This window comes from Nuphar pumila, chromosome 8 (assembly GCF_984573655.1).
Source record: "Nuphar pumila chromosome 8, dmNupPumi1.hap1.1, whole genome shotgun sequence".
NCBI lineage: Eukaryota > Viridiplantae > Streptophyta > Magnoliopsida > Nymphaeales > Nymphaeaceae > Nuphar > Nuphar pumila.
In genome coordinates, this window is record NC_143256.1 from 26,809,760 (window position 1) to 26,835,171 (window position 25,412).

The following is a 25,412-nucleotide window of genomic DNA, read 5'->3' on the forward strand; positions in this document are numbered from 1 at the left end:
GCATTGTTCTTGTGCATATTTGGTTGCATTACATAAATAGTCCAACACCTTGCATTGGCCAAGTACCTTTGGACTTTAGAGTCCAAACACAGAGGTTTACACTTAGCAGGCTATATACAATCCATATATTGTAGAAAGGAGTCACAAATGTGCATATATTGAAGAAAGGAGTTGCAAACATTAGCTAACAGCCCCTCCCTTATACATATGAAGTTGTAACATGTTACGACCATAGTCACAGATATCGGCGATATTATCACTGTAAATTCAGCAAATGATAATATAGGCAAAATATCGTGATATTTTGAAAATATTGCCAATTTGATAAATATCGCAATATTATCATGAGAATATCGTGATATTATCATGATATTAACAATTAGTTTTAGTGTTTTTATTTATTTTTTACATTTTAAATATATTTTTCTTCTTTCTTTTACATTTTTTACTTATTTCTTTTATTATTTATGTATATTTTGTCTAAACATGATATTTTTCTTATTTTATTTTTTAAGCCCGGAGATTTATCATGAAAAATAGCCTCACCAAGATATAGCCGATACCTATATTTGTGACTATGGTTAAGACACAAAAATAAATATAAAGAAATCACAATTATGCTGATTTAAAAATTCTTCTACATATGAAGTCATAATATGTCAATTCTGAACTAAAAGTCCAAAAACATGTCAAACATATGTATAGTGCAGTAACATTCAATAATCAACAAATTATATAGTTGAACTTTGCACACTTTTGAATTTCGACCATGCAAGTTGATCACAAGTTGACTGGATCATAAAACAGATGAAATGGGTCAGGCCAGGTGCAAAACCCAATTGGCATCCACTCATAAGTATCTCGTACTAACACCCGCAACAGCCTGGTAGAAGAACCAGTGTTACATAGATGTCAATCACATTCAAACTAACTAACTCGAATATGTTACCACACATAGAAAGCAAGAAATCATGACCTTAACATGATCATCACATTTATTACTAGAGACCTACCTTAAGATTTGTATCCTTCCTTGCCCTGCGATATTCATCAATGAACTTGGACTCATCACCCAGCAGTTCACTAAAGAATTTTTCAGCTGTACAAGGGAATTCCTCCTAAAACAAAGAAAAGTAAAGTAAAAAGCCACAATGTTGGCCAAAGACAGAACTTGTAAGGTGCAATAGCTTGAATCCATACATTAATTATACCAACTAAGTCTTCCTCTTTAATGAATGACTGGGACTGTTCATTCTTGGGTAGATCACCATCTGAAGCCTCATGCACATGTCTACTGCTTCCAATGGAGCTACTATGAGCCCTTAATGCAGACTGTGCCCTCTCCTACATTTCATGCAAAATAAAATAATCTACTTTGATTTCTGCTCTGAATAAGCTTAAGGATCATCATTGACAATAATCTAGGTTTTGATTTCTGATCTGAATAAGCTTAAGAATCATCAATGACAATCAACAACTTCAGTAAAACAATAAACCAAGCAATGTATTTCAAAGGGAAAAATGGAACTTGTGATCCAATCTAGAGAACTCAGTTGCAACTCCAGTCCCCTAACTGTCAAGCATGGGCACCACTAAGTTTATGAATGTAAATGGTAAATCAATGACATCCTGCATTTCATGAAAATAATACAACAAAAAGCTCTAAACAATGCACTAATAAATGTAAAATAAACAGATATCTCACAGATTTAACCAGTTTAAAATATATTAAGAAAATGATAGACTAAAAATTGTCATTTCATAAGATCAAGTTCAGGTCTTGAGATCATAGGCATCATGCAACAAGAATTGAGATAATGTCACTAAGTTCACAAATGTAAATGTTAATCAATATCAGCCAGCACAGCAAGAAAATAAACACAAAAAGAAATTCTCTAAACAATGCTCTAGTAAATTTTCATAACATCAACTTCAGGTTATCAGATCTTTTCTTCCAAAGTGTGCTTAAAAATACTACATGATCATCCTTCTTGTAATGCTACAATGGCAAAGGAAATCTACTTTATTAGTTGATAACGCACAGTAGCTGTCAGTATCAGATGATCTCAAATTTAAGTATGATTGATAGACTGATTTATATATGAGAAGGATGAATGGTCATCTTGGGTGCTAGGTCACAAATTTCTCAGGGACAGCATAGATTTAAAACAGATGGCATGCTGATCGGATCCAGTCTATGCTTTCTAATTAGACTCTTCTCCTTTCTACAAATTCATAATTCAGATGATGAATTTATTCATTCCCATGTTGAATTGTTTACACTCGGACTAAAGTAATTTATCCCATTTAGCTTCTATCTTTTGGGTTTTTTTTTTCTTATTTACCCACCATGTAACTTTCAGATGCCAAAATTTCTCTCTGAAACACTTTTTGAAGATTAGTTTTAAATGTTATGATCCTAGGATTGTATACTAATTACAAATTACAAAGAGATGGAAGTCCATCATCACATGTAAGTTCTTAATTGGGCAAGTTTCTTGACATAAATTCTTTAAGGTTAATGACATTCTATGCAAAAAAAAAGAACCAATGAAAGTACCCCCGTAAGGAATGGCGTGTTCATGTCATGATGTTATTTGTCTAGTACTTAAGGGTACATTAGTGATGCAGAGCAGGAATGGACCCGGATCCATACAGCATGACCCAATCCGGGGACCGGATCTACACTCTGGGAATCGGATCCAAGCAGCGGATCCAATCCAGATATTGGTTCCAAGACATGGGGAAGAGGTCCCGTTGCGTGCCAATTCCAGATCATGAGCCCAGAGAGTACGGGACGGACAGCTCCAGATCCAGCAGCACACCGGGCCGGCATCGGGTCCGGGGCCGGACCCGATACTCGGATCGGGCCAAAAGCCTTTAAAAACACCTCTATGGTTTCGTGCAGAGGACAGAGAAAATTGAGAAACCGCAGCAGCAGTTTTTTTCCTTTCCTGCAGTTCTTTTATTCTTTATTTTTTTGTTTGCAGCCTTTCTTCTGACAGTTTTCCCCTTTCAGCAGCTTTTTCCCTTCTTTGTTTTCTTCCTGTCAGTAGTTTAATTACATTAGACTGTTTTGCATTGTCGTTGGTGGTATTATCATTGTTTAAATTCAGCCATTAGTTTCAATCAAGGTTTTCATTGAAATAAAGTTTCACCTTTTTTGGTCGGTGCATTCAAGTGGTCGTTCCTGTGTGTTAAACGACGTGAGATCGTTTTCGGTGGGCCTTTACCTTTCTCTTTCTGCATATTGAACGAACACTAGAATTGTGTTCTGTCAGTCGACGTCAAGGAACGATCAAGCCGAGTTTCTGTGGTTGTCGTTTGCTATCTTTGTGCCTTGCACGATGTGAGAGCCGAGTTCTTCCATTCAGCACCCAAGAGTCGCAACAGTTGACGTCCCCTACATCAATTAGTCATTTGTTGTGCTTTATGTAATCTAGTCATATTGCATTTCTATTGAGGGTAGACATGTCTTTTGTCTAACCCTAAGGTAAAAATATAAATAGTGGCTGAATGAGAATTGAACCCACAAGAGAATTTGCGGGGATTGACTGCACACTCTTCATCTTCCTTCTCCCTTCTCTTTCATGTCATCTTTGAACCAGGTGTGGCACAGATTTTGATGGTATTAGAGCAAGATTCCTTTCCTAGGTAAGCCCTATTTGGGTTCAAGCTCTCAATACTCTTCTTTCTTTCTCTTCTCTTTCTTCCATTTCTTCTTTCATCTTTTCCTCCCTATCTTGCCTGTTTTCTTCTCCTGTCCTTCCTTTCTGTTTCTGTTTCTCTTCAATCTGTTTAAACTTTAAACTGTTAACAGATTTGATTTTCTGTTTGGATCCAAAATCTGTTAACAGATCTGTGTTCTTGCTTTAGACAGATCTGATCTTAATTGTATTGGGATCAGATCGGATCTGTGTCATTGATTCAAGGATCTGTGACCTACCATGATCACGTTTCCCCATCTGATGAATTGTTAAGTTGTCTTCTTATCTATTTTGTGCCTCATATATATATACTTCAATTTTTTGGATTTATAACCCGAATAAACTGCACCCAGCACAAAGACCTGGTCGCATTGGCTCAGCCTGCCATTCCTATGGTCGTTGTGCCAGCAGCGTAAAACTCCGAGGCTAGGACTCCTGCCCCCATGGCCTATGTTATGCGTTGGCTCACGCAGAGGGGCGACACCCATGAGAATCGAACTTTGACTGCCCATCTAACAGCCAAGGCCCCACTCCGACTATGCCAATCCCCTTTGGGGCATATTCTTCTTCAATTGCAAATGTTTTTCTGTTCACCAGATCTGAAACATTTGTCTTGGAATCTGAAAATAGTATTCTTGATTATCCTATGTGCCATGAACACATTGTTCATGTGATTGTTGCTCATGTAATGAGATCAAGAAGTTTCCACACCTCAAGCAAGAGGTAAATACAAACTCACACAAAGAGGCATAAGCACAATAGCCATTTAGGGGGTTAGACAAATACCCACAAGCGCAATAGCCACTTAGGGGTTTAGAGAAATACACACAACATAAAAAATAAAGGCTTTATTAAATATCAAATGCACACAAAATGCATGAGCTTACAAGGGGCACAAGGCCCAAATTTATAGACATTAGGGGAGTGAGAGGTTCTCCAAATATGGCTGTTGGGGGCTCCCCAACAGCTAGAAATCTAACCGTTGGGAGCTCCCAATAGCTATAATCTTGTTATATTGTCAAGGACAAAAGTGCCCTTGACAATATAACAAAGTACAAAAAATAAATATAAAAAGGACCTTATTACAATGATCAAAAGACCAAAATACCCTTGAAGAATAATACATATTATAGTCACATATATATGTTTATGCAAAAAAGATATATATTGTTAAAATATATATATATATATATACTTATATATATATACATTAGTATATATATAAGTATATATATACATATATGTATATATATACATATTGCTTTTAGTGAAATACCCGATAGGGGTATTCTTGTAAAAACTGCAAAATGTACTTTTTATATTTTTGCTTTTTCTTTTTCTTTTTCCTTTTTTCTTTTTTTCTTTTTCTTTTTTGTTTTTTGTTTGAACCACAAGGGGCCCCACACTTGTAGTCGTTGGGGCCCCAACGGTCAGATTTTTGACCGTTGGGGGCTCCCAACGACTACAAGGGAGCCCCCTTGTGGTCCCTTCTTGTTCTCTCCTCCTCTATAAATAGAGGAGGTGTTCCCCTCTTAAATGTATGGGTTTTTACACCCTTCTCTTCCTTTCTTCAATAAATCCAACTTATGACTTTAAGTCATTTTCTATATTTGTGAGTTGTGTGTGTGCACATTTTGTGTTTGTGTTCTTGGCTCTTGTAGTCACTCTTAAAGAGTGACATTTTGCTCTATTGGTGCTTCCGCCTCTTTTCATTACATGGTATCAGAGCAAGGTTGGTGATTGGGCTTTTCTTCTTTGACATCTTGGAACGCGTGCCTCTCAAAGTTTTGAAGAAAGGAAGAATATTTGGTGCCGATGGAACGTGACTTTAAAGTGGAGCTTTCTTTCAAGCTAAATGGGTCCAACTATCTCATGTGGGCCTCCGCTATGGAAAATCATCTAAGAGGTAAGAAACTTTGGGGGTTTGTTATGGGAACTACTCCTGAACCCTCTCTTGTTCTTACCAAAATTGAAAATGAAGTTGAAAAGGCTTTACATGGCGATGAGCGCATCAAAGCCATTAATGAACATCAATCCAAAATTGAGGATTGGGAAAGTAACCATGCCAAAATTTTGGCATGGTTTATGAACAATGTAGACCTTAAAAATTGTGCCAATATTGCCAAATTTAGAAGAGCCAATGAGGCTTGGTTTTTCCTTAAGGGTATGTATAGCCAAAAGGATCTTGCTCGGCAATTTTTTTGTCAAGAAAAAATTTGTTCCACCAAACAAATGGATATGAGTGTCCGGGACTATTTTAGCTCTCTAACCTCTCTTTGGGATGAGCTTGCCCTTCTTGAACCCAAATGGGTTGCTCCACAAGATATTGAACTAAGAAGGGAACAAATTGAAAAGGAGCACTTTTTCCAATTCCTTCATGGTCTTCGCCCGGAATTCGAACAAGTAAGGGCATCTCTTCTCCATAGAAGCAAAGCCCTACCTATTGAAGATGCCCTTGCCGAGATATGTCAAGAAGAAACTCGACTTGGCTTGAGCATTAGAAGTGATGAAGTTTTGGCCGTTAATAGGCCCGGATCGAATGTTAAAGCTTATAGACCTCCCCATTTTAACAAAAATAGTAATGGGCCTAGAAAGGGAATTATATGTCACTATTGTAATGAACCGGGGCATATTAGACCGGTTTGTCCAAAGCTTAAAGGAAAGGTTGTCGCGGTTGGAGAAAGTTCTCCACAGAAAGAAGAAAGTACCAAAGAAGGAGATATGAAAGAAACTCTTAATCATATCTCTGAAGTTCTCCAACATCTTCTCAAGTCTTCTCCTTCAACATCCGGTGCCGCCATCGCCTACTCTTCATCACCTCCAGGTATGTGGATACTAGACTCTGGTGCTTCTTTTCATATGACATCTCATAAAACCTCTCTTTCAAATGTTTTTTCCGAACCCATGTTCTCCTATGTTTCAACGGCCGATGGAACGTCATTAAAAATTGAAAGTATTGGAACTCTTGACTTCAAAAAATCTCAAAACTTTTTTGTTCCTAAAGTAAGAGTCGTCCCAAAAATTAATTTAAATCTCTTTTCCGTTTCTCAAATCACCGACCATGGATGCCAAGTCTCTTTCTCACCTAAAGATTGCACCGTGCAGGATCTCCAGTCAGGGAAGCTGATTGGGCAAGGCCATAAAAGGGGTGATCTCTATTTTATGGATTTTTTGACGCTTCCATCTAAGTCATCTTGCAATCTTGTTAAAGACAAAAGTATTGGAATTTGGCATGAGAGACTTGGTCATCCAAATTTTGTAAAAATGTCTTTTTTCCCTTTTTTGAACAATACTTGTAAAGACAATCACATGACTTGTAAAGATTGCATTTTTGGGAAATCTAAAGCTATTCCGTTTCCTCAAAGGAGTTACTTTACCACTCGGCCATTTGAACTTATTCATTCCGATGTGTGGGGACCCTCCCCAATCTTGTCTAAAGGAGGTTTCTCGTATTATGTGGTTTTTATTGATGACTTCACTAGATTTACATGGATATACTTCCTAAGTCGCAAATCCGAAGTCTTCTCCTTTTTTAAAGAATTTCATGCAATGGTTAAAAATCAATTTTTGGGAAATCTATCTATTCTTAGGACCGATTCGGGAGGTGAATATATGTCTAATGATTTTCAAAATTACTTAAAAGAAAATGGAATTTGTCATCAACGTTCTTGTCCCAACACTCCGCAACAAAATGGTCTTGCGGAAAGAAAGCATAGGCACATAATAGAAACTACAAGAACATTATTGATTTCAAAAAATATCCCAAAATCCTTTTGGGCCGAAGCGGTTCTAACCTCAACATATCTCATCAATAGAATCCCTTCATCCTCTTTAAAAAATCTTTCTCCATTTGAAAAACTTTACAATATGTCTCCCGACTATAAAAGATTAAGAATTTTTGGATGTAAATGCTTTGTTTTAACTCGCAAAAATGATAAACTTTCTCCTAGGGCTATTGAATGTATTTTCTTGGGATATGGCGAAAAACAAAAAGGATATCGATGTTTTGACATTCTTAAGAATAAGCTTTATATCTCAAAAGATGTCGCATTCCTCGAAGAAGAAAATGGTTTTTCGCATCAACCAAATGAGAATATTGACTATTCCTTTTTATTTGATTTGTTACCTCAAGAAAACATCATAGATGATCATGTTGATTCTAGTGAATCTCTTAATGAAGATCTTGTTGAACATCCAAATAATGATCAAAACTTAGAAGAAAATACGTCTAGACAAATACAAGTCTACTCTAGAAAGAATGAAAGAAATCCTCTGTGTGCTCTTGAAAGATTTTCTCAAAGTGAGTCGATAGAAGAAACCTCTCAAAGAAGATCAAATCGCATCCCCAAGATACCAAATAGATTTGTTTCTTATGACTCTTTTTCTCCTAATTATCGAGCATGTCATCTTGCTCTTCACTCCTTTCACCAACCATCTCATTACAATGATGCCAAACAATATGCTCATTGGAATGAAGCTATGGAACTTGAACTTAATGCCCTTAAAAGGGCGCAAACTTGGGAAATCATTGATCCTCCCAATGGCAAGAAACCCATTGGATGTAGATGGGTGTTTAAAGTAAAAACTAAGAGTGATAGTTCATTAGAAAGATATAAGGCTAGGTTGGTTGCCAAAGGATATGCCCAAGAGTATGGGGTAGACTATGATGAAACTTTTGCCCCAGTTGCTCGAATGACTAGTGTTCGAGCCCTTATTGATATAGCTTCTGTTAAAAAATGGCCTATCTTTCAACTTGATGTTAAAAATGCCTTCTTGAATGGCAATTTAAATGAAGAAGTTTATATGGAACCACCTCCGGGTATGAATTTAAATGGAAAAATTTTGAAATTAAAAAAGGCTTTATATGGACTTAAGCAAGCTCCTAAAGCTTGGTATGATAGGTTTAGTAATGTATTAATCAATTTAGGTTTTTCTTCTTGCTATACTGACACTACTCTTTTTGTTAAAAGGACAGGTGACTCCATTATCATGCTTCTGCTGTATGTTGATGATATGATCATCACTGGGAATGACAAAAAGGGAGTAAATGATGTTAAATCTATGCTAAAAGATACCTTTGATATGTCTGACCTTGGTTATTTGCGATATTTTTTAGGAATTGAAGTGGCTTATTCCGAACGTGGATACATCTTATCTCAAATGAAGTTAGCTGCTGAAATTTGTACCAAATCAGAAATATCTGATGAAAAGAAAGTTGAGACTCCCGAAGTTATCAATGCGAAACTAAGACTTGAAGATGTTCTTCTTGAAGATCCAACTCCCTACCGTCAATTAATTGGATCCCTCACCTATCTATCCATCACCCGTCCTGACATAGCTCATGCGGTTCATGCAGCGAGCCAGTTCCAGCACGCACCTACCACGGTTCATATGGCGGCCGTAATGAGAATTGTGCGATATATCAAAAATACCATCTCCAAGGGACTCTTCTTAGCCTCTTCCTCATCTCTTGAATTGACTGCTTTTACTGATGTTGACTGGGGAGGAAATCCCAATGATCGTATCTCAATTACGGGTCTTTGTATTTTTTTAGGTGAATCTCTCATCTCGTGGAGATGCAAGAAGCAGCAGAAGGTCTCCTTATCATCTACTGAAGCTGAGTATCGGGGTATGGCGATGACAACTACGGAAATCGTATGGCTCAGAAGTCTCCTTGCTGACATGGGCGTCCTCATTTTCACTCCTATCAAGCTCTGCTGTGATAACAAAAGTGCGATATACATTGCCAGCAATCACACCTTTCATGAGCGGACAAAGCATATCGAAATGGATTGTCATTATGTTCGAGACGAATATCTCAGAGGGACTATCTCATTACCATATGTTACTTCAGAATATCAGCTAGCTGACTTCTTCACCAAAGCGCTTCCAACTCCACGATTTATGTTCCTCCTTAGCAAACTTTCGGTCTTCTCCCTGTAAAGTTTGAGGGGGCGTGTTAAAATATATATATATATATATATATATATATATATATATATATATATATATATATATATATATATATATATACTTATATATATACATTCGTATATATATAAGTATATATATACATATATGTATATATATACATTTTGCTTTTAGTGAAATACCTGATAGGGGTATTCTTGTAAAAACTGCAAAATGTACTTTTTATATTTTTGCTTTTTCTTTTTCTTTTTCCTTTTTTTCTTTTTTTCTTTTTCTTTTTTGTTTTTTGTTTGAACCACAAGGGGCCCCACTCTTGTAGTCGTTGGGGGCCCAACGGTCAGAAATCTGACCGTTGGGGGCTCCCAACGACTACAAGGGAGCCCCCTTGTGGTCCCTTCTTGTTCTCTCCTCCTCTATAAATAGAGGAGGTGTTCCCCTCTTAAATGTATGGGTTTTTACACCCTTCTCTTCCTTTCTTCAATAAATCCAACTTATGACTTTAAGTCATTTTCTATATTTGTGAGTTGTGTGTGTGCATATTTTGTGTTTGTGTTCTTGGCTCTTGTAGTCACTCTTAAAGAGTGACCTTTTGCTCTATTGGTGCTTCCGCCTCTTTTCATTACATGGTATCAGAGCAAGGTTGGTGATTGGGCTTTTCTTCTTTGACATCTTGGAACGCGTGCCTCTCAAAGTTTTGAAGAAAGGAAGAATATTTGGTGCCGATGGAACGTGACTTTAAAGTGGAGCTTTCTTTCAAGCTAAATGGGTCCAACTATCTCATGTGGGCCTCCGCTATGGAAAATCATCTAAGAGGTAAGAAACTTTGGGGCTTTGTTATGGGAACTACTCCCGAACCCTCTCTTGTTCTTACCAAAATTGAAAATGAAGTTGAAAAGGCTTTACATGGCGATGAGCGCATCAAAGCCATTAATGAACATCAATCCAAAATTGAGGATTGGGAAAGTAACCATGCCAAAATTTTGGCATGGTTTATGAACAATGTAGACCTTAAAATTGTGCCAATATTGCCAAATTTAGAAGAGCCAATGAGGCTTGGTTTTTCCTTAAGGGTATGTATACCCAAAAGGATCTTGCTCGGCAATTTTTTTGTCAAGAAAAAATTCGTTCCACCAAACAAATGGATATGAGTGTCCGGGACTATTTTAGCTCTCTAACCCCTCTTTGGGATGAGCTTGCCCTTCTTGAACCCAAATGGGTTGCTCCACAAGATATTGAACTAAGAAGGGAACAAATTGAAAAGGAGCACTTTTTCCAATTCCTTCATGGTCTTCGCCCGGAATTCGAACAAGGGCATCTCTTCTCCATAGAAGCAAAGCCCTACCTATTGAAGATGCCCTTGCCGAGATATGTCAAGAAGAAACTTGACTTGGCTTGAGCATTAGAAGTGATGAAGTTTTGGCCGTTAATAGGCCCGGATCGAATGTTAAAGCTTATAGACCTCCCCATTTTAACAAAAATAGTAATGGGCCTAGAAAGGGAATTATATGCCACTATTGTAATGAACCGGGGCATATTAGACCGGTTTGTCAAGAAAAAGGAAAAAGAAAAAGAAAAAGTGGAATCTGGGAGATGGTAGTGCCTTAGTGAAGAAGTCTGTCAGTTGATACTTAGATAGCACATACGTAAAGTGATGGTCTTCTTCAAGAATTCTTCTTGGACATAATGGCAATCGTAAGACTCGTGGTTTAAAAAACACAAAGATGTTTTGGATCCAGGTTGGATTCGACCAGATCCGGGTCGACACCCCCCCCCCCTCGTGTTCTATTTAAAAACCCCCACATGGGGGTTTTCTTTTTTGTAAATCCCCTGAAGCCCACCCCTGCTCGACTCTGAACCCTCCTGTCTCTCGTCTCTCTCCTGTTCACGTTGGAGCCCCCTTCTCACGCCGGAGACCCGACACCTCCAATCTCACTCTCCCTCTACGAACCACGCTCTCCTCTCTCTCGACTCTTACTTGAGTCCCTGAAGCACGATCTGAGCCTCACCCTTCTCACGTCGGAGACCCGACGCCTCCCATCTCTCTCTCTCTCTCTCTTTACGAACCTCTCTCTTCCTCGCAGGAAAACAGGCCCGACCCCCCCCCCCCGGTCTTCTTCTCCCTCTCTACGGCGCATGGAGGCTTGCTCCCCCCCCCCCCCACAGGTACGCTGCCTCTCACCGCTCTCTGTTGTCTACAGGAGGGTGTCGCCCTCCTAGCCCTCTTTCTCTCATCTCTCTATTGCCGACAGGAGGGTGCCGCCCTCTCTCTCTCTTCTTCTTTTTTGTTGTCGGCAGACCAGAGCCACCACTGCTGGTGGCTTTGACTTGCCAAGAGGCACCTCTGCTCATTTTTTTTCCTACTGACCCGGGTGGGGCGGCTGAAGCCGCCACCCACCTTCACTTCCCCTCTTTCCCAGGAACCGAGCCTGGCTTGGCTTCTTTCTTTCTTGCGCAGGAACCGAGCCTAGCTCGGCTATGAACTGCTCAGCTGTGGGTTGGCCACTGCCTGCGGCAGTGACCCAGCCATGCTGGGGAGGCTCGACCGAGTTGAGCTCAATCAATTTTGAGCCCAGTTCGGTCCTCGCTTTCAGACCGAGCTCAGCTCCGGCCATGTTTTCAAAACTGAACGCGGCTCAGTCATGTCTTACACCCGATAAGCTGGTCAAGCGCAGCTGAGCTGAGCCAGGCTAGCACCGAGCCCAGCTCAATTCGCCCTTGGCAAGAGCTTGGCTCGGTCTTCTTAAACTGAGTCTGACTCAGTCAAGAGGCAACATTGGGCTGCCTCTTACTTGGCTTAGCCAAGCTAAGATTTGACAAAGGTCGAACTAAGCTTGATCCATTTTTGAATTACTGAGCCTGGCTCGGTCAAACCGAGTCCAGCTTGGTCAAGCCTAATCAACTTGGTTCCTTACCGAACCAAACTTACTCTTTTTATGCCTAGTAATCAAGCTCAACTTCTTGTACCGAGCCCGGATCGATCCAATCAGCTCGAACTGGGTTCGGGTTTGACCCTACAACACAATCATTATCACGATAAGGTTTTACTACAATCCTTTATACAGCGCAACGTAATCTTTTTAACGCTCCACTCCGGCACAACGGATGCGATACGCTTACCAAGGCATGAGCCTTTAAAAATCTACGCTCGGAATTGTTAACGAGTTTGACGAACTTCGAGGTAGGGAAAAGTTGCATACGAGGACAAATGACGGAATACTTCTAACTTATATATATATATATATATATATATATATATATATATATATATATATATATAACTCAAGGACGCAACTTTGCGTATTCTTGTCTATTTAAAATTATGTCATTTATTTTGCCGTTGTGCTGTTATGTGCACAGGCTACTGCTTACACAATTTATTTAGCCGATATACGGTTTCGTACATCGTGCACTGCTTATGCAATTTATTTAGTTGATGTACGGTTTTGTACATCGTGCATCGCTTACACTGTTTATTTAGCTCGATATGTGGTTTCGAACATCGACCCTTGCTTTATATCATTTACTTTGCCACTGCACTGCAATGTGCACGGGCTTACGCTTTACTGTATATATATGTGACTTTATAAGGTACGTGTACTCCTTCGTACTTATGATTATGTGTGCATTTAAAGACAAATTTCTACATCCTCGCTAAGTCTTTATTTTCAAAAGGTTTTCACATGCGAGATTTCAAAGCTCGTATTATTCGTTGTCTCGAAAAGCAAAACAAGTATTTGGCGATTGCATATTTGCAACCGAAACTTTCCTTCAAATCTGCGTAATGAAAAGGCTTCGACTATGTATCCCTAGGTAGTACGTACGTTCGGTCCTTCGTTTTGGTATCCGAAATGACTCGGATATTCCCGACCTAAAGCACGGGACTTTGGAATTTTTAAATGATATTGGGATTTTTTTCTGAGAAACCGATATCCCTCTCATCGTAGTGGTGCTATCAGACATGCACGGCATGCTAGTACTGCAATGATTGGATGAAAGGTTTTATGGTAAACTCGTAGCTTCAAACTAATGAGAATTTCTTTTGTTTATTTCTAAGCTTGTGAAATAGTCTTCCTCTTTCCCTTCCATGGTGTAGCATAAACCATAGTCACAAATATAGGCGATATTTTGAAAATATAGCAATAATATAGTTGTTAATTCATAAAATGATATTAAAGGCCAAATATAACGATATTTTGAAAATATTAGAAATTTATATCACAATATTATCGCAATAACATCACGATAATATCACTATATTATGAATAACCGTTTACTTCTTTTTTCCTTTTTTCCTATATCTTAACTATTTTTTTCTTCTTTATTTTATATTTTTTACTTATTACTTTTATTATATGCGTATTTTCTTATCTAAACATGTTATTTTCCTCACTTATTTCTACTATTTTTATATTTTTTTCAATTTTTTAGAGTACAGAGATTTTTCTGAAATTATCAACTAAACTTATATTATCGTGAGAAATTTCCTGGCCAAGACATTGCCGAGACCGATATTTGTGACTATGGTATAAACAATAGAACAAGAGGCAGGCCCAAAAATCCTTTTGCACTTCCTTATCTATCAAGAAATAGAACCTCATTCTCCCCTTTTGTTGATACAAAAAAGCAAAATATTTTTTCTAGTGCTATTCAACTATGAAAGTTCCTGTAAGAAATAGTCACTGGAGCTGCAAGAATATGTTTCTGTTTAATTTCTTGCAAAACAACTCCTAGCATAATTTTTAACTCTTCAAAATGAGTCACCTATCAAGAAATTAAGCTTTCTAAAAGTATTGGTCATATTCTTAAAAGTTTAAGATTTCAGGCTCAGCCTTTGTTTTCCCAACTTTTCAAGGTCACTGCACCTTGACAAATAAATCTGATCCCAGCCAAACAACTTTAGCAAAAGGAAATTTCTTCTCCTAAAATAACCTTAATGACATTTTTTTTCCAATTACAAAGTTTTTACCAAAAAGCTCAAAATTCTAGAATATTCAACATATCCAATAAAGCCCAGATAAAAAATTCTGGGAATACCAGAGCTTGTTTTCATGCCTTTCATGTGTATGTCGGGGGTTGACGATAGAAAAAGAGAGTGTAACAGGCATGACTAATTTTTTTATTGCTTTGGAAAGTAGCCTGCCTTCATCAGTATTTATGTTTTTTGCACACCATTTGGAAGTACATATTCATATGATACTCCCAAGCACATATCAGATTTGGAAGTCCATATTGGCTGTGAACTTCATTGTTTTCTTAACTCGAAAGTTCACAAAGTTGCTTAGTGATCTGGATACTTACCACATAAAGGAATTTCGAAGGATGTATTGTCACAAAATGGAAGACTAGAAGACTGCATAGAAACATCTAATTTGCTGTGATAATCTTGATTTAGTGTACAAGTCATGTTATAGAGAAAGTACAGCCAACTAATTTGCCAAGCTCGATCCTTAATCACAGTGCATTTCATAAGTTCCTTGAATTAACAACATATCAATAATAGATTAATACTTTTGTGTAGTCAGTAAACAGTAACTCCTACTTTGACAAAAGAAAAGAAAAAGAGATGAGGGGAAAACTCTAAATCATTGAAGATAACAACTGGATATCGAAAGAGAATGACATCCAAGAAAATAAAAACAACTCTGTAAAAAAATAATATTTCCAGAAGCTAAACTGGTTGATGAGAAAAACAAAATTTGTTTGATATTGTATCCCAGATTAATTTATAGGTAAAGAAAATGATCCTTAAATCCTTGGAAACTTAAGCCCCATTCCAACACTGTAGACAATGAATTGCAGCAAGAAACACAATATCAGAAAGGGAACGTGGGAGATGAAGAGAACCTTTTTCTCAGCTTCTTCCATTTCCTTGAAGTTCTTGGCAGCTCTTTGTAGAGCTCTGAGTGCGGTGTTTCTGTTCCAAAACGATGCAAATTTATATCTGACTCTTCCTGGAAAAATTAAAATAGAAGATGGGGAAGGAAGACTTTGAAGACTTTAATGCAAATATACTAGAGAACTGAGAAAGTATATCGTTGAAAATTTGTACATAAAATCTACAAGAGAATGAAGTATATATGAAAGGTTGTATGAAAAGTCCATCATGGACCACAGTAATTCATTAAAATATTAATAACATTTATGGAGAGCAATCCTGTAATAATGATCAGTTGAGACACATGAACCTAAACTTCAAAAACAGCAAAGACAGGAACAAACATGATACAGTATTAAAAGAAGAAGGAAACAAATGATAAATTTTAAATAAATCAACTTTTACGCTCACAGCATGTAATATCGCGTATTTTCACACGTAGCCATTTTGAGATTTTTTCGAAAAATTGGCTAAGTCTGGGAGAAAAATCGTTTGAGCCTCGATTTTAGATCGATGTTTTTTAGTCTGGGTTTGACCCAGGTCTCATTTTCTAGGTCTAAACGAGCCAACCGAAACGTGAGAACAAGTTTTATTTTTTACCTTTAAATTCAAGCGAAATTCAGGTTATTTTCGGGCGAATTTCAGAAGCGAAATTCAAGTTATATATCGTTAGATGCGTCTCGAAATTCCAAGCGCAACGATTTTTTATTTTTCTCGATTCGAGCTACGGTTGGCCCAAAAATCACATTTTTTCAAAAATTGAGCAGTTTGTCAGTTCGGATCCGGTCTTGGATCGGACCAGATTTGATCCAAATTAATATGAATTTGGACTCTATCCAAGACCCATATTAATCTGGATTTGATCCAGTTCAAAACCCATTTGGATTTTGGAGATGGATTTGGATCTTGGATCCGGATCCCGATCGAAATCCATGCCCAACGATTTTTCTAACTTTAAATTTATCAAAAACCTTTAAATTGGGGTTTATTTATATTAAGAAGACTCCCATTTAATTTGGTAAATTTTGGAAGCTTCTGAAAATTTATTTAATATTAAGTATTAAATAATTAATTAATTTAATTCAATTCCGAAAATTTATTTTAATGAAATCCCTAGACTTAACTAGAAACATCTAAGAAGATTTGAGAGACTCAGAGTTCTGTTAAAATAAATTTTTGAAAAGTCAAACTTGAAAAGTTTTAAAATTTTCGAAAAACTCATATAAAAGAGTTTTAATTTTTGAGCTCTCTCTCCAGCCCTTTTAGATGGGCCGGAGAAGGGGGGGGCGTCACCCCCTTTCACCCTCTTTATATATAACAAAACAAAAGAAAAAAAATAAGAGAGAGAAAAAGAAAGGGGAGAAAGAGAAGAGAGAGAAAGAGGGGAAAAGAGAGGAAGAAGAAGAAGGGGAGATTCGATCGTCTCTAACCATTCATCCACCTTCTACCGTCATTTTCTTGTTTTGGATTCATGGTACGGGTCTTTCTCTTGAATTGAATGAGAAAAAGAGCATGGATTTGTATTCCATGAAATGTTTTAGTGAAAATCCATGGAAAAAAGAGTAAATCTGTATATTTACTCTAAGATGGGAGTTGCACCTTTCTTTTCGGGGTTTATTTTGGAGAATATATATATTTTTTGATTCTCGTGATTGGGGAATCTTAACTCGAGACAGATTTGCCATGTTTGCAACATGCGCAAATCTGGCCCGGATTTAGAGCATGTGAAACCTTGAAAACCTGGATGTAACAATGAGTATCAGCATAGATTTTTTTTTATTGCAATGGGCGGTACATACGTATTTAAGTGAAATTTTGCATAAGCATCATTTATCGTTTGAGTGTGATTATATATGTGAATACATATCTAAATTTTAAGTCTGTCCATGCATGCATAACTGTTTGTGTATATGCATATAAATGCATACGTGAAACATGAAATTTCATATATATACAAGCTGCCTAAACATGACTGTGCATATATAGGTATATCAAAAAAATGATGGGGCAGTGGGCTGCGGTGGGTGCCGGGCCGCCCAACCGAGCTAGGCTCGGTGGGGCAGGTCTCGGCCCTGTCAGGTCAGCCTGTCGGCAGGCCTAGTGCAGGGCTGGCAGACCTGTCAGGCCAGTCATTCTATTTGAAAACCAATGTCACATGTCCTAATGATTTCTTACCAGAAAGGACATGAAAACCAATGTCCCATCACACCTGGTCAATTTGCTATAACCAAACAGTGAACATTCATATATTGGTAGACTAGTGTTTTTTTAATCCTACAACTTGGTTGTGGCTTCTGTAAGTGTAGAAATGATCAACTAATACTCAGGTTTCTCTCAGATAAAGCAACACCAGGCTATGCAGTTAGAAAATCTCTGCCATAATTGCAAGCATGCTAACTACCATAAAATGGTCACATAAAGACACTAAACTTGATTGGAGATGGAACATGATCATTGTTAAAAGGAACTAAAAGCCAGCACAGAAACGGATGGTGTAAAACCACAACCTCTATTCCAAAATTTGCTCTCCTTAAAATATAAAGTTTAGATATTTCCTCTTGAATATGGAGAACTCAATAAAGAAAAACATATAGAAGCTGCAGGAAATATGCAACTTACGTAGGCCCAGTTCCTGCAATATCAAACTCTGGATCGGTCAGAAACAAGCATATGAAGCTCTCTTTGATCAGCTATATTGGCTCTTTGAGACGGCAAAACAACACCACTGCCAGGCCAGGCCAACCACTCGACTGGACTGTGCTAACTGGCTAGACATGGCCAGCACCCAACTAGGTGATGACAGACCTGGTTACCAGGCTTGTCAGGCATTGTAGGCCCAGTCGAGTGGGCTCAGCTGGGCAGATGGGTGCTGGGTTTTGTTTTACAAAAAAAGAAAAGAAAAAGGGTATTCTTTTTTTTTTAAAAAGATTGTTCATGAAGCATGTCTGAAAAATAACCAAATTTCCTGTAGGATTCGGTTCATGCGTCGAATTTCGTTGCATGCTAAGTTTATGCATAAGCATGGGCCACATTGTACGTGCTAATATTTAACTTGTGTTCATCCAATGTGCTTATTTGAATCTGAAAAAGAAAAAAAAATCAATGTTGGTATGTTATGCAGCATCAAGATATTAGTGCAAAGTTTCGCTTCTCATGCATATGCAAACCTGAAAAGTTATGTGTCGGCATATGCATACTTGCATGAGTGTTTACATGGTTGATTTAAAATTATTCATGAATGAAAGCATGCATTTAACATGAATATGCAAATTGAATGAAAGCATGCAATGAATATGAAATTGTGAACTCTGCACATGCATATGTATATTGTTGTTTCATGCACATCTCTGAATTGGCATGTGTGATTGTGCATTGAAAAGCATGTGATATGTAATGAATGCATTGGCATGTTCCTAATGATTTTTGCATATGAATGCATGGGTGATCAAAGTGGGTCATCATGGGCTGTAGGATGCCTTGAGCCGGTGTGCTCCTTGCTTTACTTGTTTATGCATTGCAAATATCATATTTGATATTGTGGTTTTAATTGCACTGTTCTATTGTTGCTACGAGTTGTGGTCCCGTGAAGAGCTTGGCATGCTGATTTGCAAGCTTATGTTATTAATTCTGCATGTTGATTTGCAAATATAAAAGAGATGAATTAATAACAAGATAAAAGAAAGTAAATAACAGTGTAATTTATGTTTCCTTGATGTCCCTTCTTTAGTGTGGGAATCTTGAATATTGCGGTTTTGATGAAACCGTGAGATACTAAAACTTCGTGTGCGTTGTTCCCCCTGAACCTGATATTGAGGTTCTTCTCCTGACCACGGTCTTAGGGAGAGTCTGTCACTTTGCCTGGAGGTAGTGTGTAGACACAGTTGTTGTTTTGGTATACCAAGAAAGTGACACTTGTGGATGTTGATGTCCCTAGTATCCCGATATTAGATGCTGATTTCTAATGTTCTGATAGATGGTGATGTTTCTTGATATCGGTCGAGGACTAAGTTTGGAACCCAGTAATAAAATAAACTTGTGTGCTAAGTTATCCTGAGAAACCTACTTGACCTCGGAAATTCTTACTCGTTTTGAGTATCCGCAGGCAATGGTAATAATAAAAAGTGAAACTTAAATGTGTGTGCATACTAATAGGGACATGCATATGAAAGATAACTTGACTTAAGATAATAAATTATTCATGCATTGCACTGAAATCATGTATATTCCTGCTATGCATTAGATCATGCATATTTACTTGTTCTCTTAATTGTGATATATTGATGAATGCATGATGTTTGTTTCCTAATGCATGTTAAATGTCTTTATTGCTTTAATTGTGATCCTTGTCATTTATTAAATATTCTCTGATAATCAATAATCGTTCTCTATTGCATGATACTTGTCTTTATTGCATAATTGATGTTCTCTATTGATGATAATTGTTTCATCTTGTTTAGCAATTGATTCATACTGCTTAAATGATTATTTTATGAAGTTGTCATAACTGCATTTATCTAAAATATTGTATGAATCTTATTTATGTTCTTATTACTTGTTTGATTCATTAGAGAGATTCGTACGCAGAATTCTTTGAATTCTGACACCCTACTTTTTATGTTTTTCGCAGCCTTAGATGCCTAGTAGGGAGGACTTGCTTCTAAGAAGAGTCACGAAGGGACTACACGACTGCAGGGCAGATTCTTTGGACGACGTGACTCATTTTTGCTTTCTTTACTTTCATTTACTTATGTCTCAAACTCTTTATATTTGAATCAATAAAGTTTGGTTTGATTTAGTTTGGTGTGAAAGATGAGTATAAGATCTCTTGTGGTGGTGGTTGTGTTTAACTGTAAAGGCCCAGGGTCTCTGGGATTGTTTCCGCACTTGTTAAAAAAAAATTCTACACTTTTTAAGAGGTATGAGTTGGGGTCGTTACACAGCACATGCACAGAAACTAAAATCTACAAGTATTCTCCCATGATAATAGTGTTTACAGTCCTTGGTTTTTAATTTCAGCAATTTATATAACTTTTAAAATGAAAATGATCAAAAGCATAAACAAAAAAGGACATTCATAAGCGTGGAGCTCTGCTGATGTGAAAGGTTGTCAGACTCATTTAAACATGGGAGCATGCTTCATAGCAAGGTGTATAAATGCAGATAATGGGGGAGGGAAGAAAATCCAAAAGAAAAAAAGTTACAAAAGGTTGAGACAAAAGTTATATGCATGCTCAGTAGCTAAGGACTCTTCAAGGCTGAAAACATAAACAGGTAAAGGAGAGAACAAGAAACTGAATATTACCTTCCGTACCTCCCAAGGGAGGCACGCCATATCCACCAGAACCAGTGCAAAGTACAACAGTGATGGAAGGGTTAATAAAAGCATGTTGACTTCGTTTTATCTGTACATTACAAAAATTGGCAACACTTAATCCTTCTGTTAAACCAAGAAATTTATCTCAGTAACTCATGCACTCTTCTATATAAGAAAGAGTCTCCTTACCTCATAAACATCTTCAAATGGAATAACCACCTAACCAAACAAAAAGGGTAATTCTTAAAACACTTTTTTTGTTTGTGACAAGCCATCTATCTCATATGTAACCAGCAAAAGTACAAACAGAAAGGTACATAACTTCATTACAGAACACTATTGCTAAATGACATAATCATGAGCTTACTTAAATAGATATGACAATACACAGAACCAACATTTAAAAGGACAGTACTTAATTAAATCAATTGCAAGAATGAAGTACAGATAGCTCAAGATGGAGAACTCAACCTGACAAGAAGCTTGCATAAGCAATACATCCAACCAGGTTGGTCTAAAAAGACTTCATGATATTAATAAGGCTTTTATCGGTCGTATTCTCTTGATGTCTGTTGCAAGACTTCTCTATTTGTTACTATATTACAGGATAAATATCTCTCGTGAAGAAGCTTATGGTCATTTAAAGGGGCTTTTTGAAGTTTTTATTTCTGGAAAGGGCTGACGTAGGCATGTGATGGCATTAAAGATGAGGTTGATTGGAGTATAGGTGATTGCTTAATGGCTAAGTTTAGGACTGATCCTTGGTGTGGTGGACTGCTAGAGTCATATTTACAGCCTGAGGAGGTGCACTGGTGCAGTTAATTCCATTCAAAAGAAGCTACACTAAAGGGTTGATGATAGCATAATTCAATTGCTCACGCTAATCTTCAGGTTTGTATGGAATTTTGTTCTCTCTACAGTATTGCAGCATCAGAGTGATTCCATTCTTTGGGGCTGGTTATGTTTCTGCATGTAATATATCTAGTATCAAGCAAGAAGAAGCCCACATAAGGAAGATGAGAAGAGGCTCGAAGAAACTCCATTAGCTTCAAAAGAATGAACGATACAACATATAGGGAATGTCCCCTTCAGCTTACACAGGAAGACAAAAATAGTTGACTATGGCCCCTATAACTATGTTACAGAAATGCCCCTCTATAATAGACATATGTACAAAATAAAAGGGGTAGCACATATACATGTAATATAGGCTTTACATTCCTTAACACTCGCCCTCAAACTTGAGATGATGAGAACACAATCATTCCAAGCATGAAAAGAAAGGGTTGGAATGTCTTCAAAGGTAGACTTTTGGTGAAACAATCCACTATCTGACTAGCGGTCCCAATGTAAACAATGATATGATTTCTTCTAAGTAGGTCCTACGAGTGAAGTGACAATCTATCTCAATGTGTTTGGTCCTCTCATGAAATTTTGGATTTTTGACTATGAATAACACTCTTGATTGTCACAATACAAAGGTAGTGGCAGCCTCAACAGTAACTCCCATATCCTGCAATAACTATCTCAACCATGCGATCTCTGCAGTGACCTGAGTCATAGAACGATAGTTTGCTTCTGCCGTGGATAGAGGAACTCTCTACTGCCTTTTAATCTTTCACGATATCAAAGAATCTCCTAAAAATATGCAAAACCTAGTTGTGGAATGTCGGTCCTGAGATACTCCCAAAATATGTATCACAATATGCCTTAATTCCAATGCAAATGAAGCAGAGAAGAATGGAGCATAATGCATAGTGCTCTTAATATATCTAATAATCATCAATACAGTTGTTGCACCTGAAATCTCGGAGAGCCTTGCAACGTGCCATAGGTATGGGACTTGGTGCGGTGCATGGGGTTGAAGAGACGTATGCATGCCACTGATAGTGCCCTGTGCCTAAGCTTGGCACTGGGCTGTGCAAAGGGGCGTGGCATGTGCACGGGTTGGTGCAACACAGATGCTGAAAAGATGTGTGTGCATGTCACTGATTGCGTCATGTGCCTGAGCTTGGCACTGGACAGTGGAAAGAGTGTGTGACATGTGCACTGGCAGGGTGCAGTGCACATTCATAAGAGGTGCGTGCATGCCACAGATTGTGTCATGTGCTGGAGTGTGGCGCAGGGCTGTGCAAGGAGTGTGGCATGTGCACAGGTGTGGTGCAGTGCAGATGCGGCAACAGATGCATGGATGTATGTGAAGTGCAGTGGAAGTGCCCCAAGAGTGATGGATTGGTTGGTTGCGGCGTGCATGAGGCAGTCGGGCCAACCCCGTGGCAAACAGGCCTTGCCCATGTGTGCAGAGTTTGGTGCACATGCATAACAGTGGTGTCGTGTGTTGCACAGACCATTGTCATGCGTTGTGCATGTGGCGTACGAAGCACAGCATGCGGTGGGCACGTAGTTGCGGTGAGCATGGTCAGAGCTTGGCATGTGCAGCAATGTGCGCAGTGTGGGCACAGTTGCGTGCACAATCTTTGAGGCGATAATCCAATGAGCATTTGAAGTTGTTTGGGGCCAAGATCGAAGATTCACCGTGTAAATGGACTATGGGGAACGCGTGGGTGAAGGCGGATTTGAAGAATTCCGAAGTTGAGAAATTTATGGTTCCCCAAGTGTTATTCGGGTTCCTCTTGCTGGCAGGGGCCTGGCTCCTAAAATACCTATATAGGGGACCTCCTGTTTGAGCTGTCTGGCACATGTTGCAGCAGTTTGGCATAGGCAACCCCTATATCGCACGGGCAGCACTGGGAGTGCATGGGGGTGTCCGTGTGTAGTGCAAATCCCCCATGGGACGTAGGCAAAGGCCTTGGGTGCGCGGGTAGGCGACTCTTGGTGCGGCGGTGCGGTCCCAACCGTGCATGGTGGCACGGGGTTGTGCAAGTGAGTGCACAGCGCCAGCGAATGAGTTTGGGTGGTGCTTATCGCTATGGCATGGAATCATCAACTGGTCTTCGGACTGGGGGTCGAAAGACCTGGTCCCTTCGGTGGTGAGGTTATGTTGGGGGCGTGCCCATGGGGCTGCGATCTGCTCCATGGCACGCGAGGCTAAGGCATCTGTGCGTTGTTGGCTCAGATGGTTGGGCTTGAGGAAAGGTAGCTTGCAATGATGGTTGGAGGCATGACATGCATCGGTAAAGGCTTTGGGATGTGTTATGCTCCCCATGACCCGTGTTGGATGTTGGTTAAGTCGGTAGTGCTGCGAAGGCACGTTTCAGCCCTTGTCAACGTGCGCTTGCTTGTGGGAGCTGTAAGGCATGTTTGGCTTGGTTGTTGAAGGTGCTAGCCGGTATGGGACGGCTAGGCACGTAAGTGGCGATCAGATGCACGATGGACCATGTTCGGAAGGATTTCTTGAAAAGAAGGGTTTGTTAAGTTGACGTTCCGCTGGGTAAGAAGTTTACGTATGGGAAACACGTGCTGTGAGGCTGACTAGGCCGTGAGGCCTAGTGCCGCACGGGCCTTCCTTGGCTTGAAATGCGAAAAATTTGGCCTTGGAAAATTAGCCCGTGACAATACAGCTGTCAAGTGAGAAAATCTGAGAAAACCTAGTTGTGGAATGTCGGTCCTGACAAACTCCCAAAATATGTATCACAATATACCTTTAATTCCAATGCAAATGAAAAAGAGAAGAATAGAGCATAACGCATCGTGCTCTTAATACATCTAATAATCATCAATACAGCTGTCAAGTGAGAAGATCTAAGAGCACTCATGAACTAGCTCACTACATGCACAGAAAAAATAGTATCTGGCCTGCCTGGAGATGGTCAAGTAAATCAGACTCCTACTAACTGTCTATATACAGTAAGGTCATCAAGAAGTTCACCATCTAAATGTTTTAGCTTGCAGTTGGCTTCCATAAGAGTCCTTGTTTTGTCAATCAATTCAGTTGCATGCTTATGTTGAGTGAACAAATAACCTTTTTGAGAGTATGCAACCTCAAGTCCCAAGAAATACTTTAATTTGCCCAAGTCTTTCATTTCAAAACTTTTCGCCAACCGAGCTTTCACATTCTCATCATAATCTTATCATCCCCCACAATTATCATATCATCCATATACAACAAAAGTATACATTGTCCTCGAGTAGAAGATGCAATGAACCATACAGGGTTATGAAAGCTTTGTTTGAACCCCAATTTCATAACTGTAGCACTAAATTTGTCAAACAAAGCTCTTAGAGCTTGATTCAAACCATACAAAGCTCTCTTCAACTTACACACCCGGCCCTCATCAACTACCTAAGGCAAATCTATGTATACTTTTTCTAAATCCCCATTTAGAAAGACATTTTTGACATCTAACTGTCACAATTCCGACCTTCTAACTGCAGCCACTGTTAATATGGTTTTTATAGTGGTCATACGGGCAACTAGTGCAAAAGTCTCTGCAAAGTCTATCCTAAACTACTGACTATATCCCTTTGCCACAAAACGAGCTTTGTATCTTTCCATGATTTGTTCGCCTTGGTTTTGATCTTGTATATGTTAAAATATATTCCTTAATCAGTGTAATCATATATATTTTATATATATAAAGGTTGATACATATACATATATAGTATATATGTATATATGTATATG

The 25,412-nt window shown here is 38.5% G+C and overlaps 1 protein-coding gene across 1 annotated transcript in view; it reads right to left on the reverse strand.

Moving 5' to 3' along the window:
• The window catches only part of LOC149829847 (BAG-associated GRAM protein 1-like), a 145,915-nt gene that overhangs the window by 48,536 nt on the left and 71,967 nt on the right, over window positions 1–25,412 (reverse strand). Inside the window, exons 9-13 of the mRNA XM_090016117.1 lie at window positions 21,017–21,046; window positions 20,816–20,915; window positions 15,483–15,589; window positions 1,201–1,344; window positions 1,014–1,118 (exon numbers count right to left, since the gene is read on the reverse strand). Coding sequence (XP_089872243.1) covers window positions 1,014–1,118; window positions 1,201–1,344; window positions 15,483–15,589; window positions 20,816–20,915; window positions 21,017–21,046 — 486 coding nt within the window. The remainder of the gene's footprint in view (window positions 1–1,013; window positions 1,119–1,200; window positions 1,345–15,482; window positions 15,590–20,815; window positions 20,916–21,016; window positions 21,047–25,412) is intronic.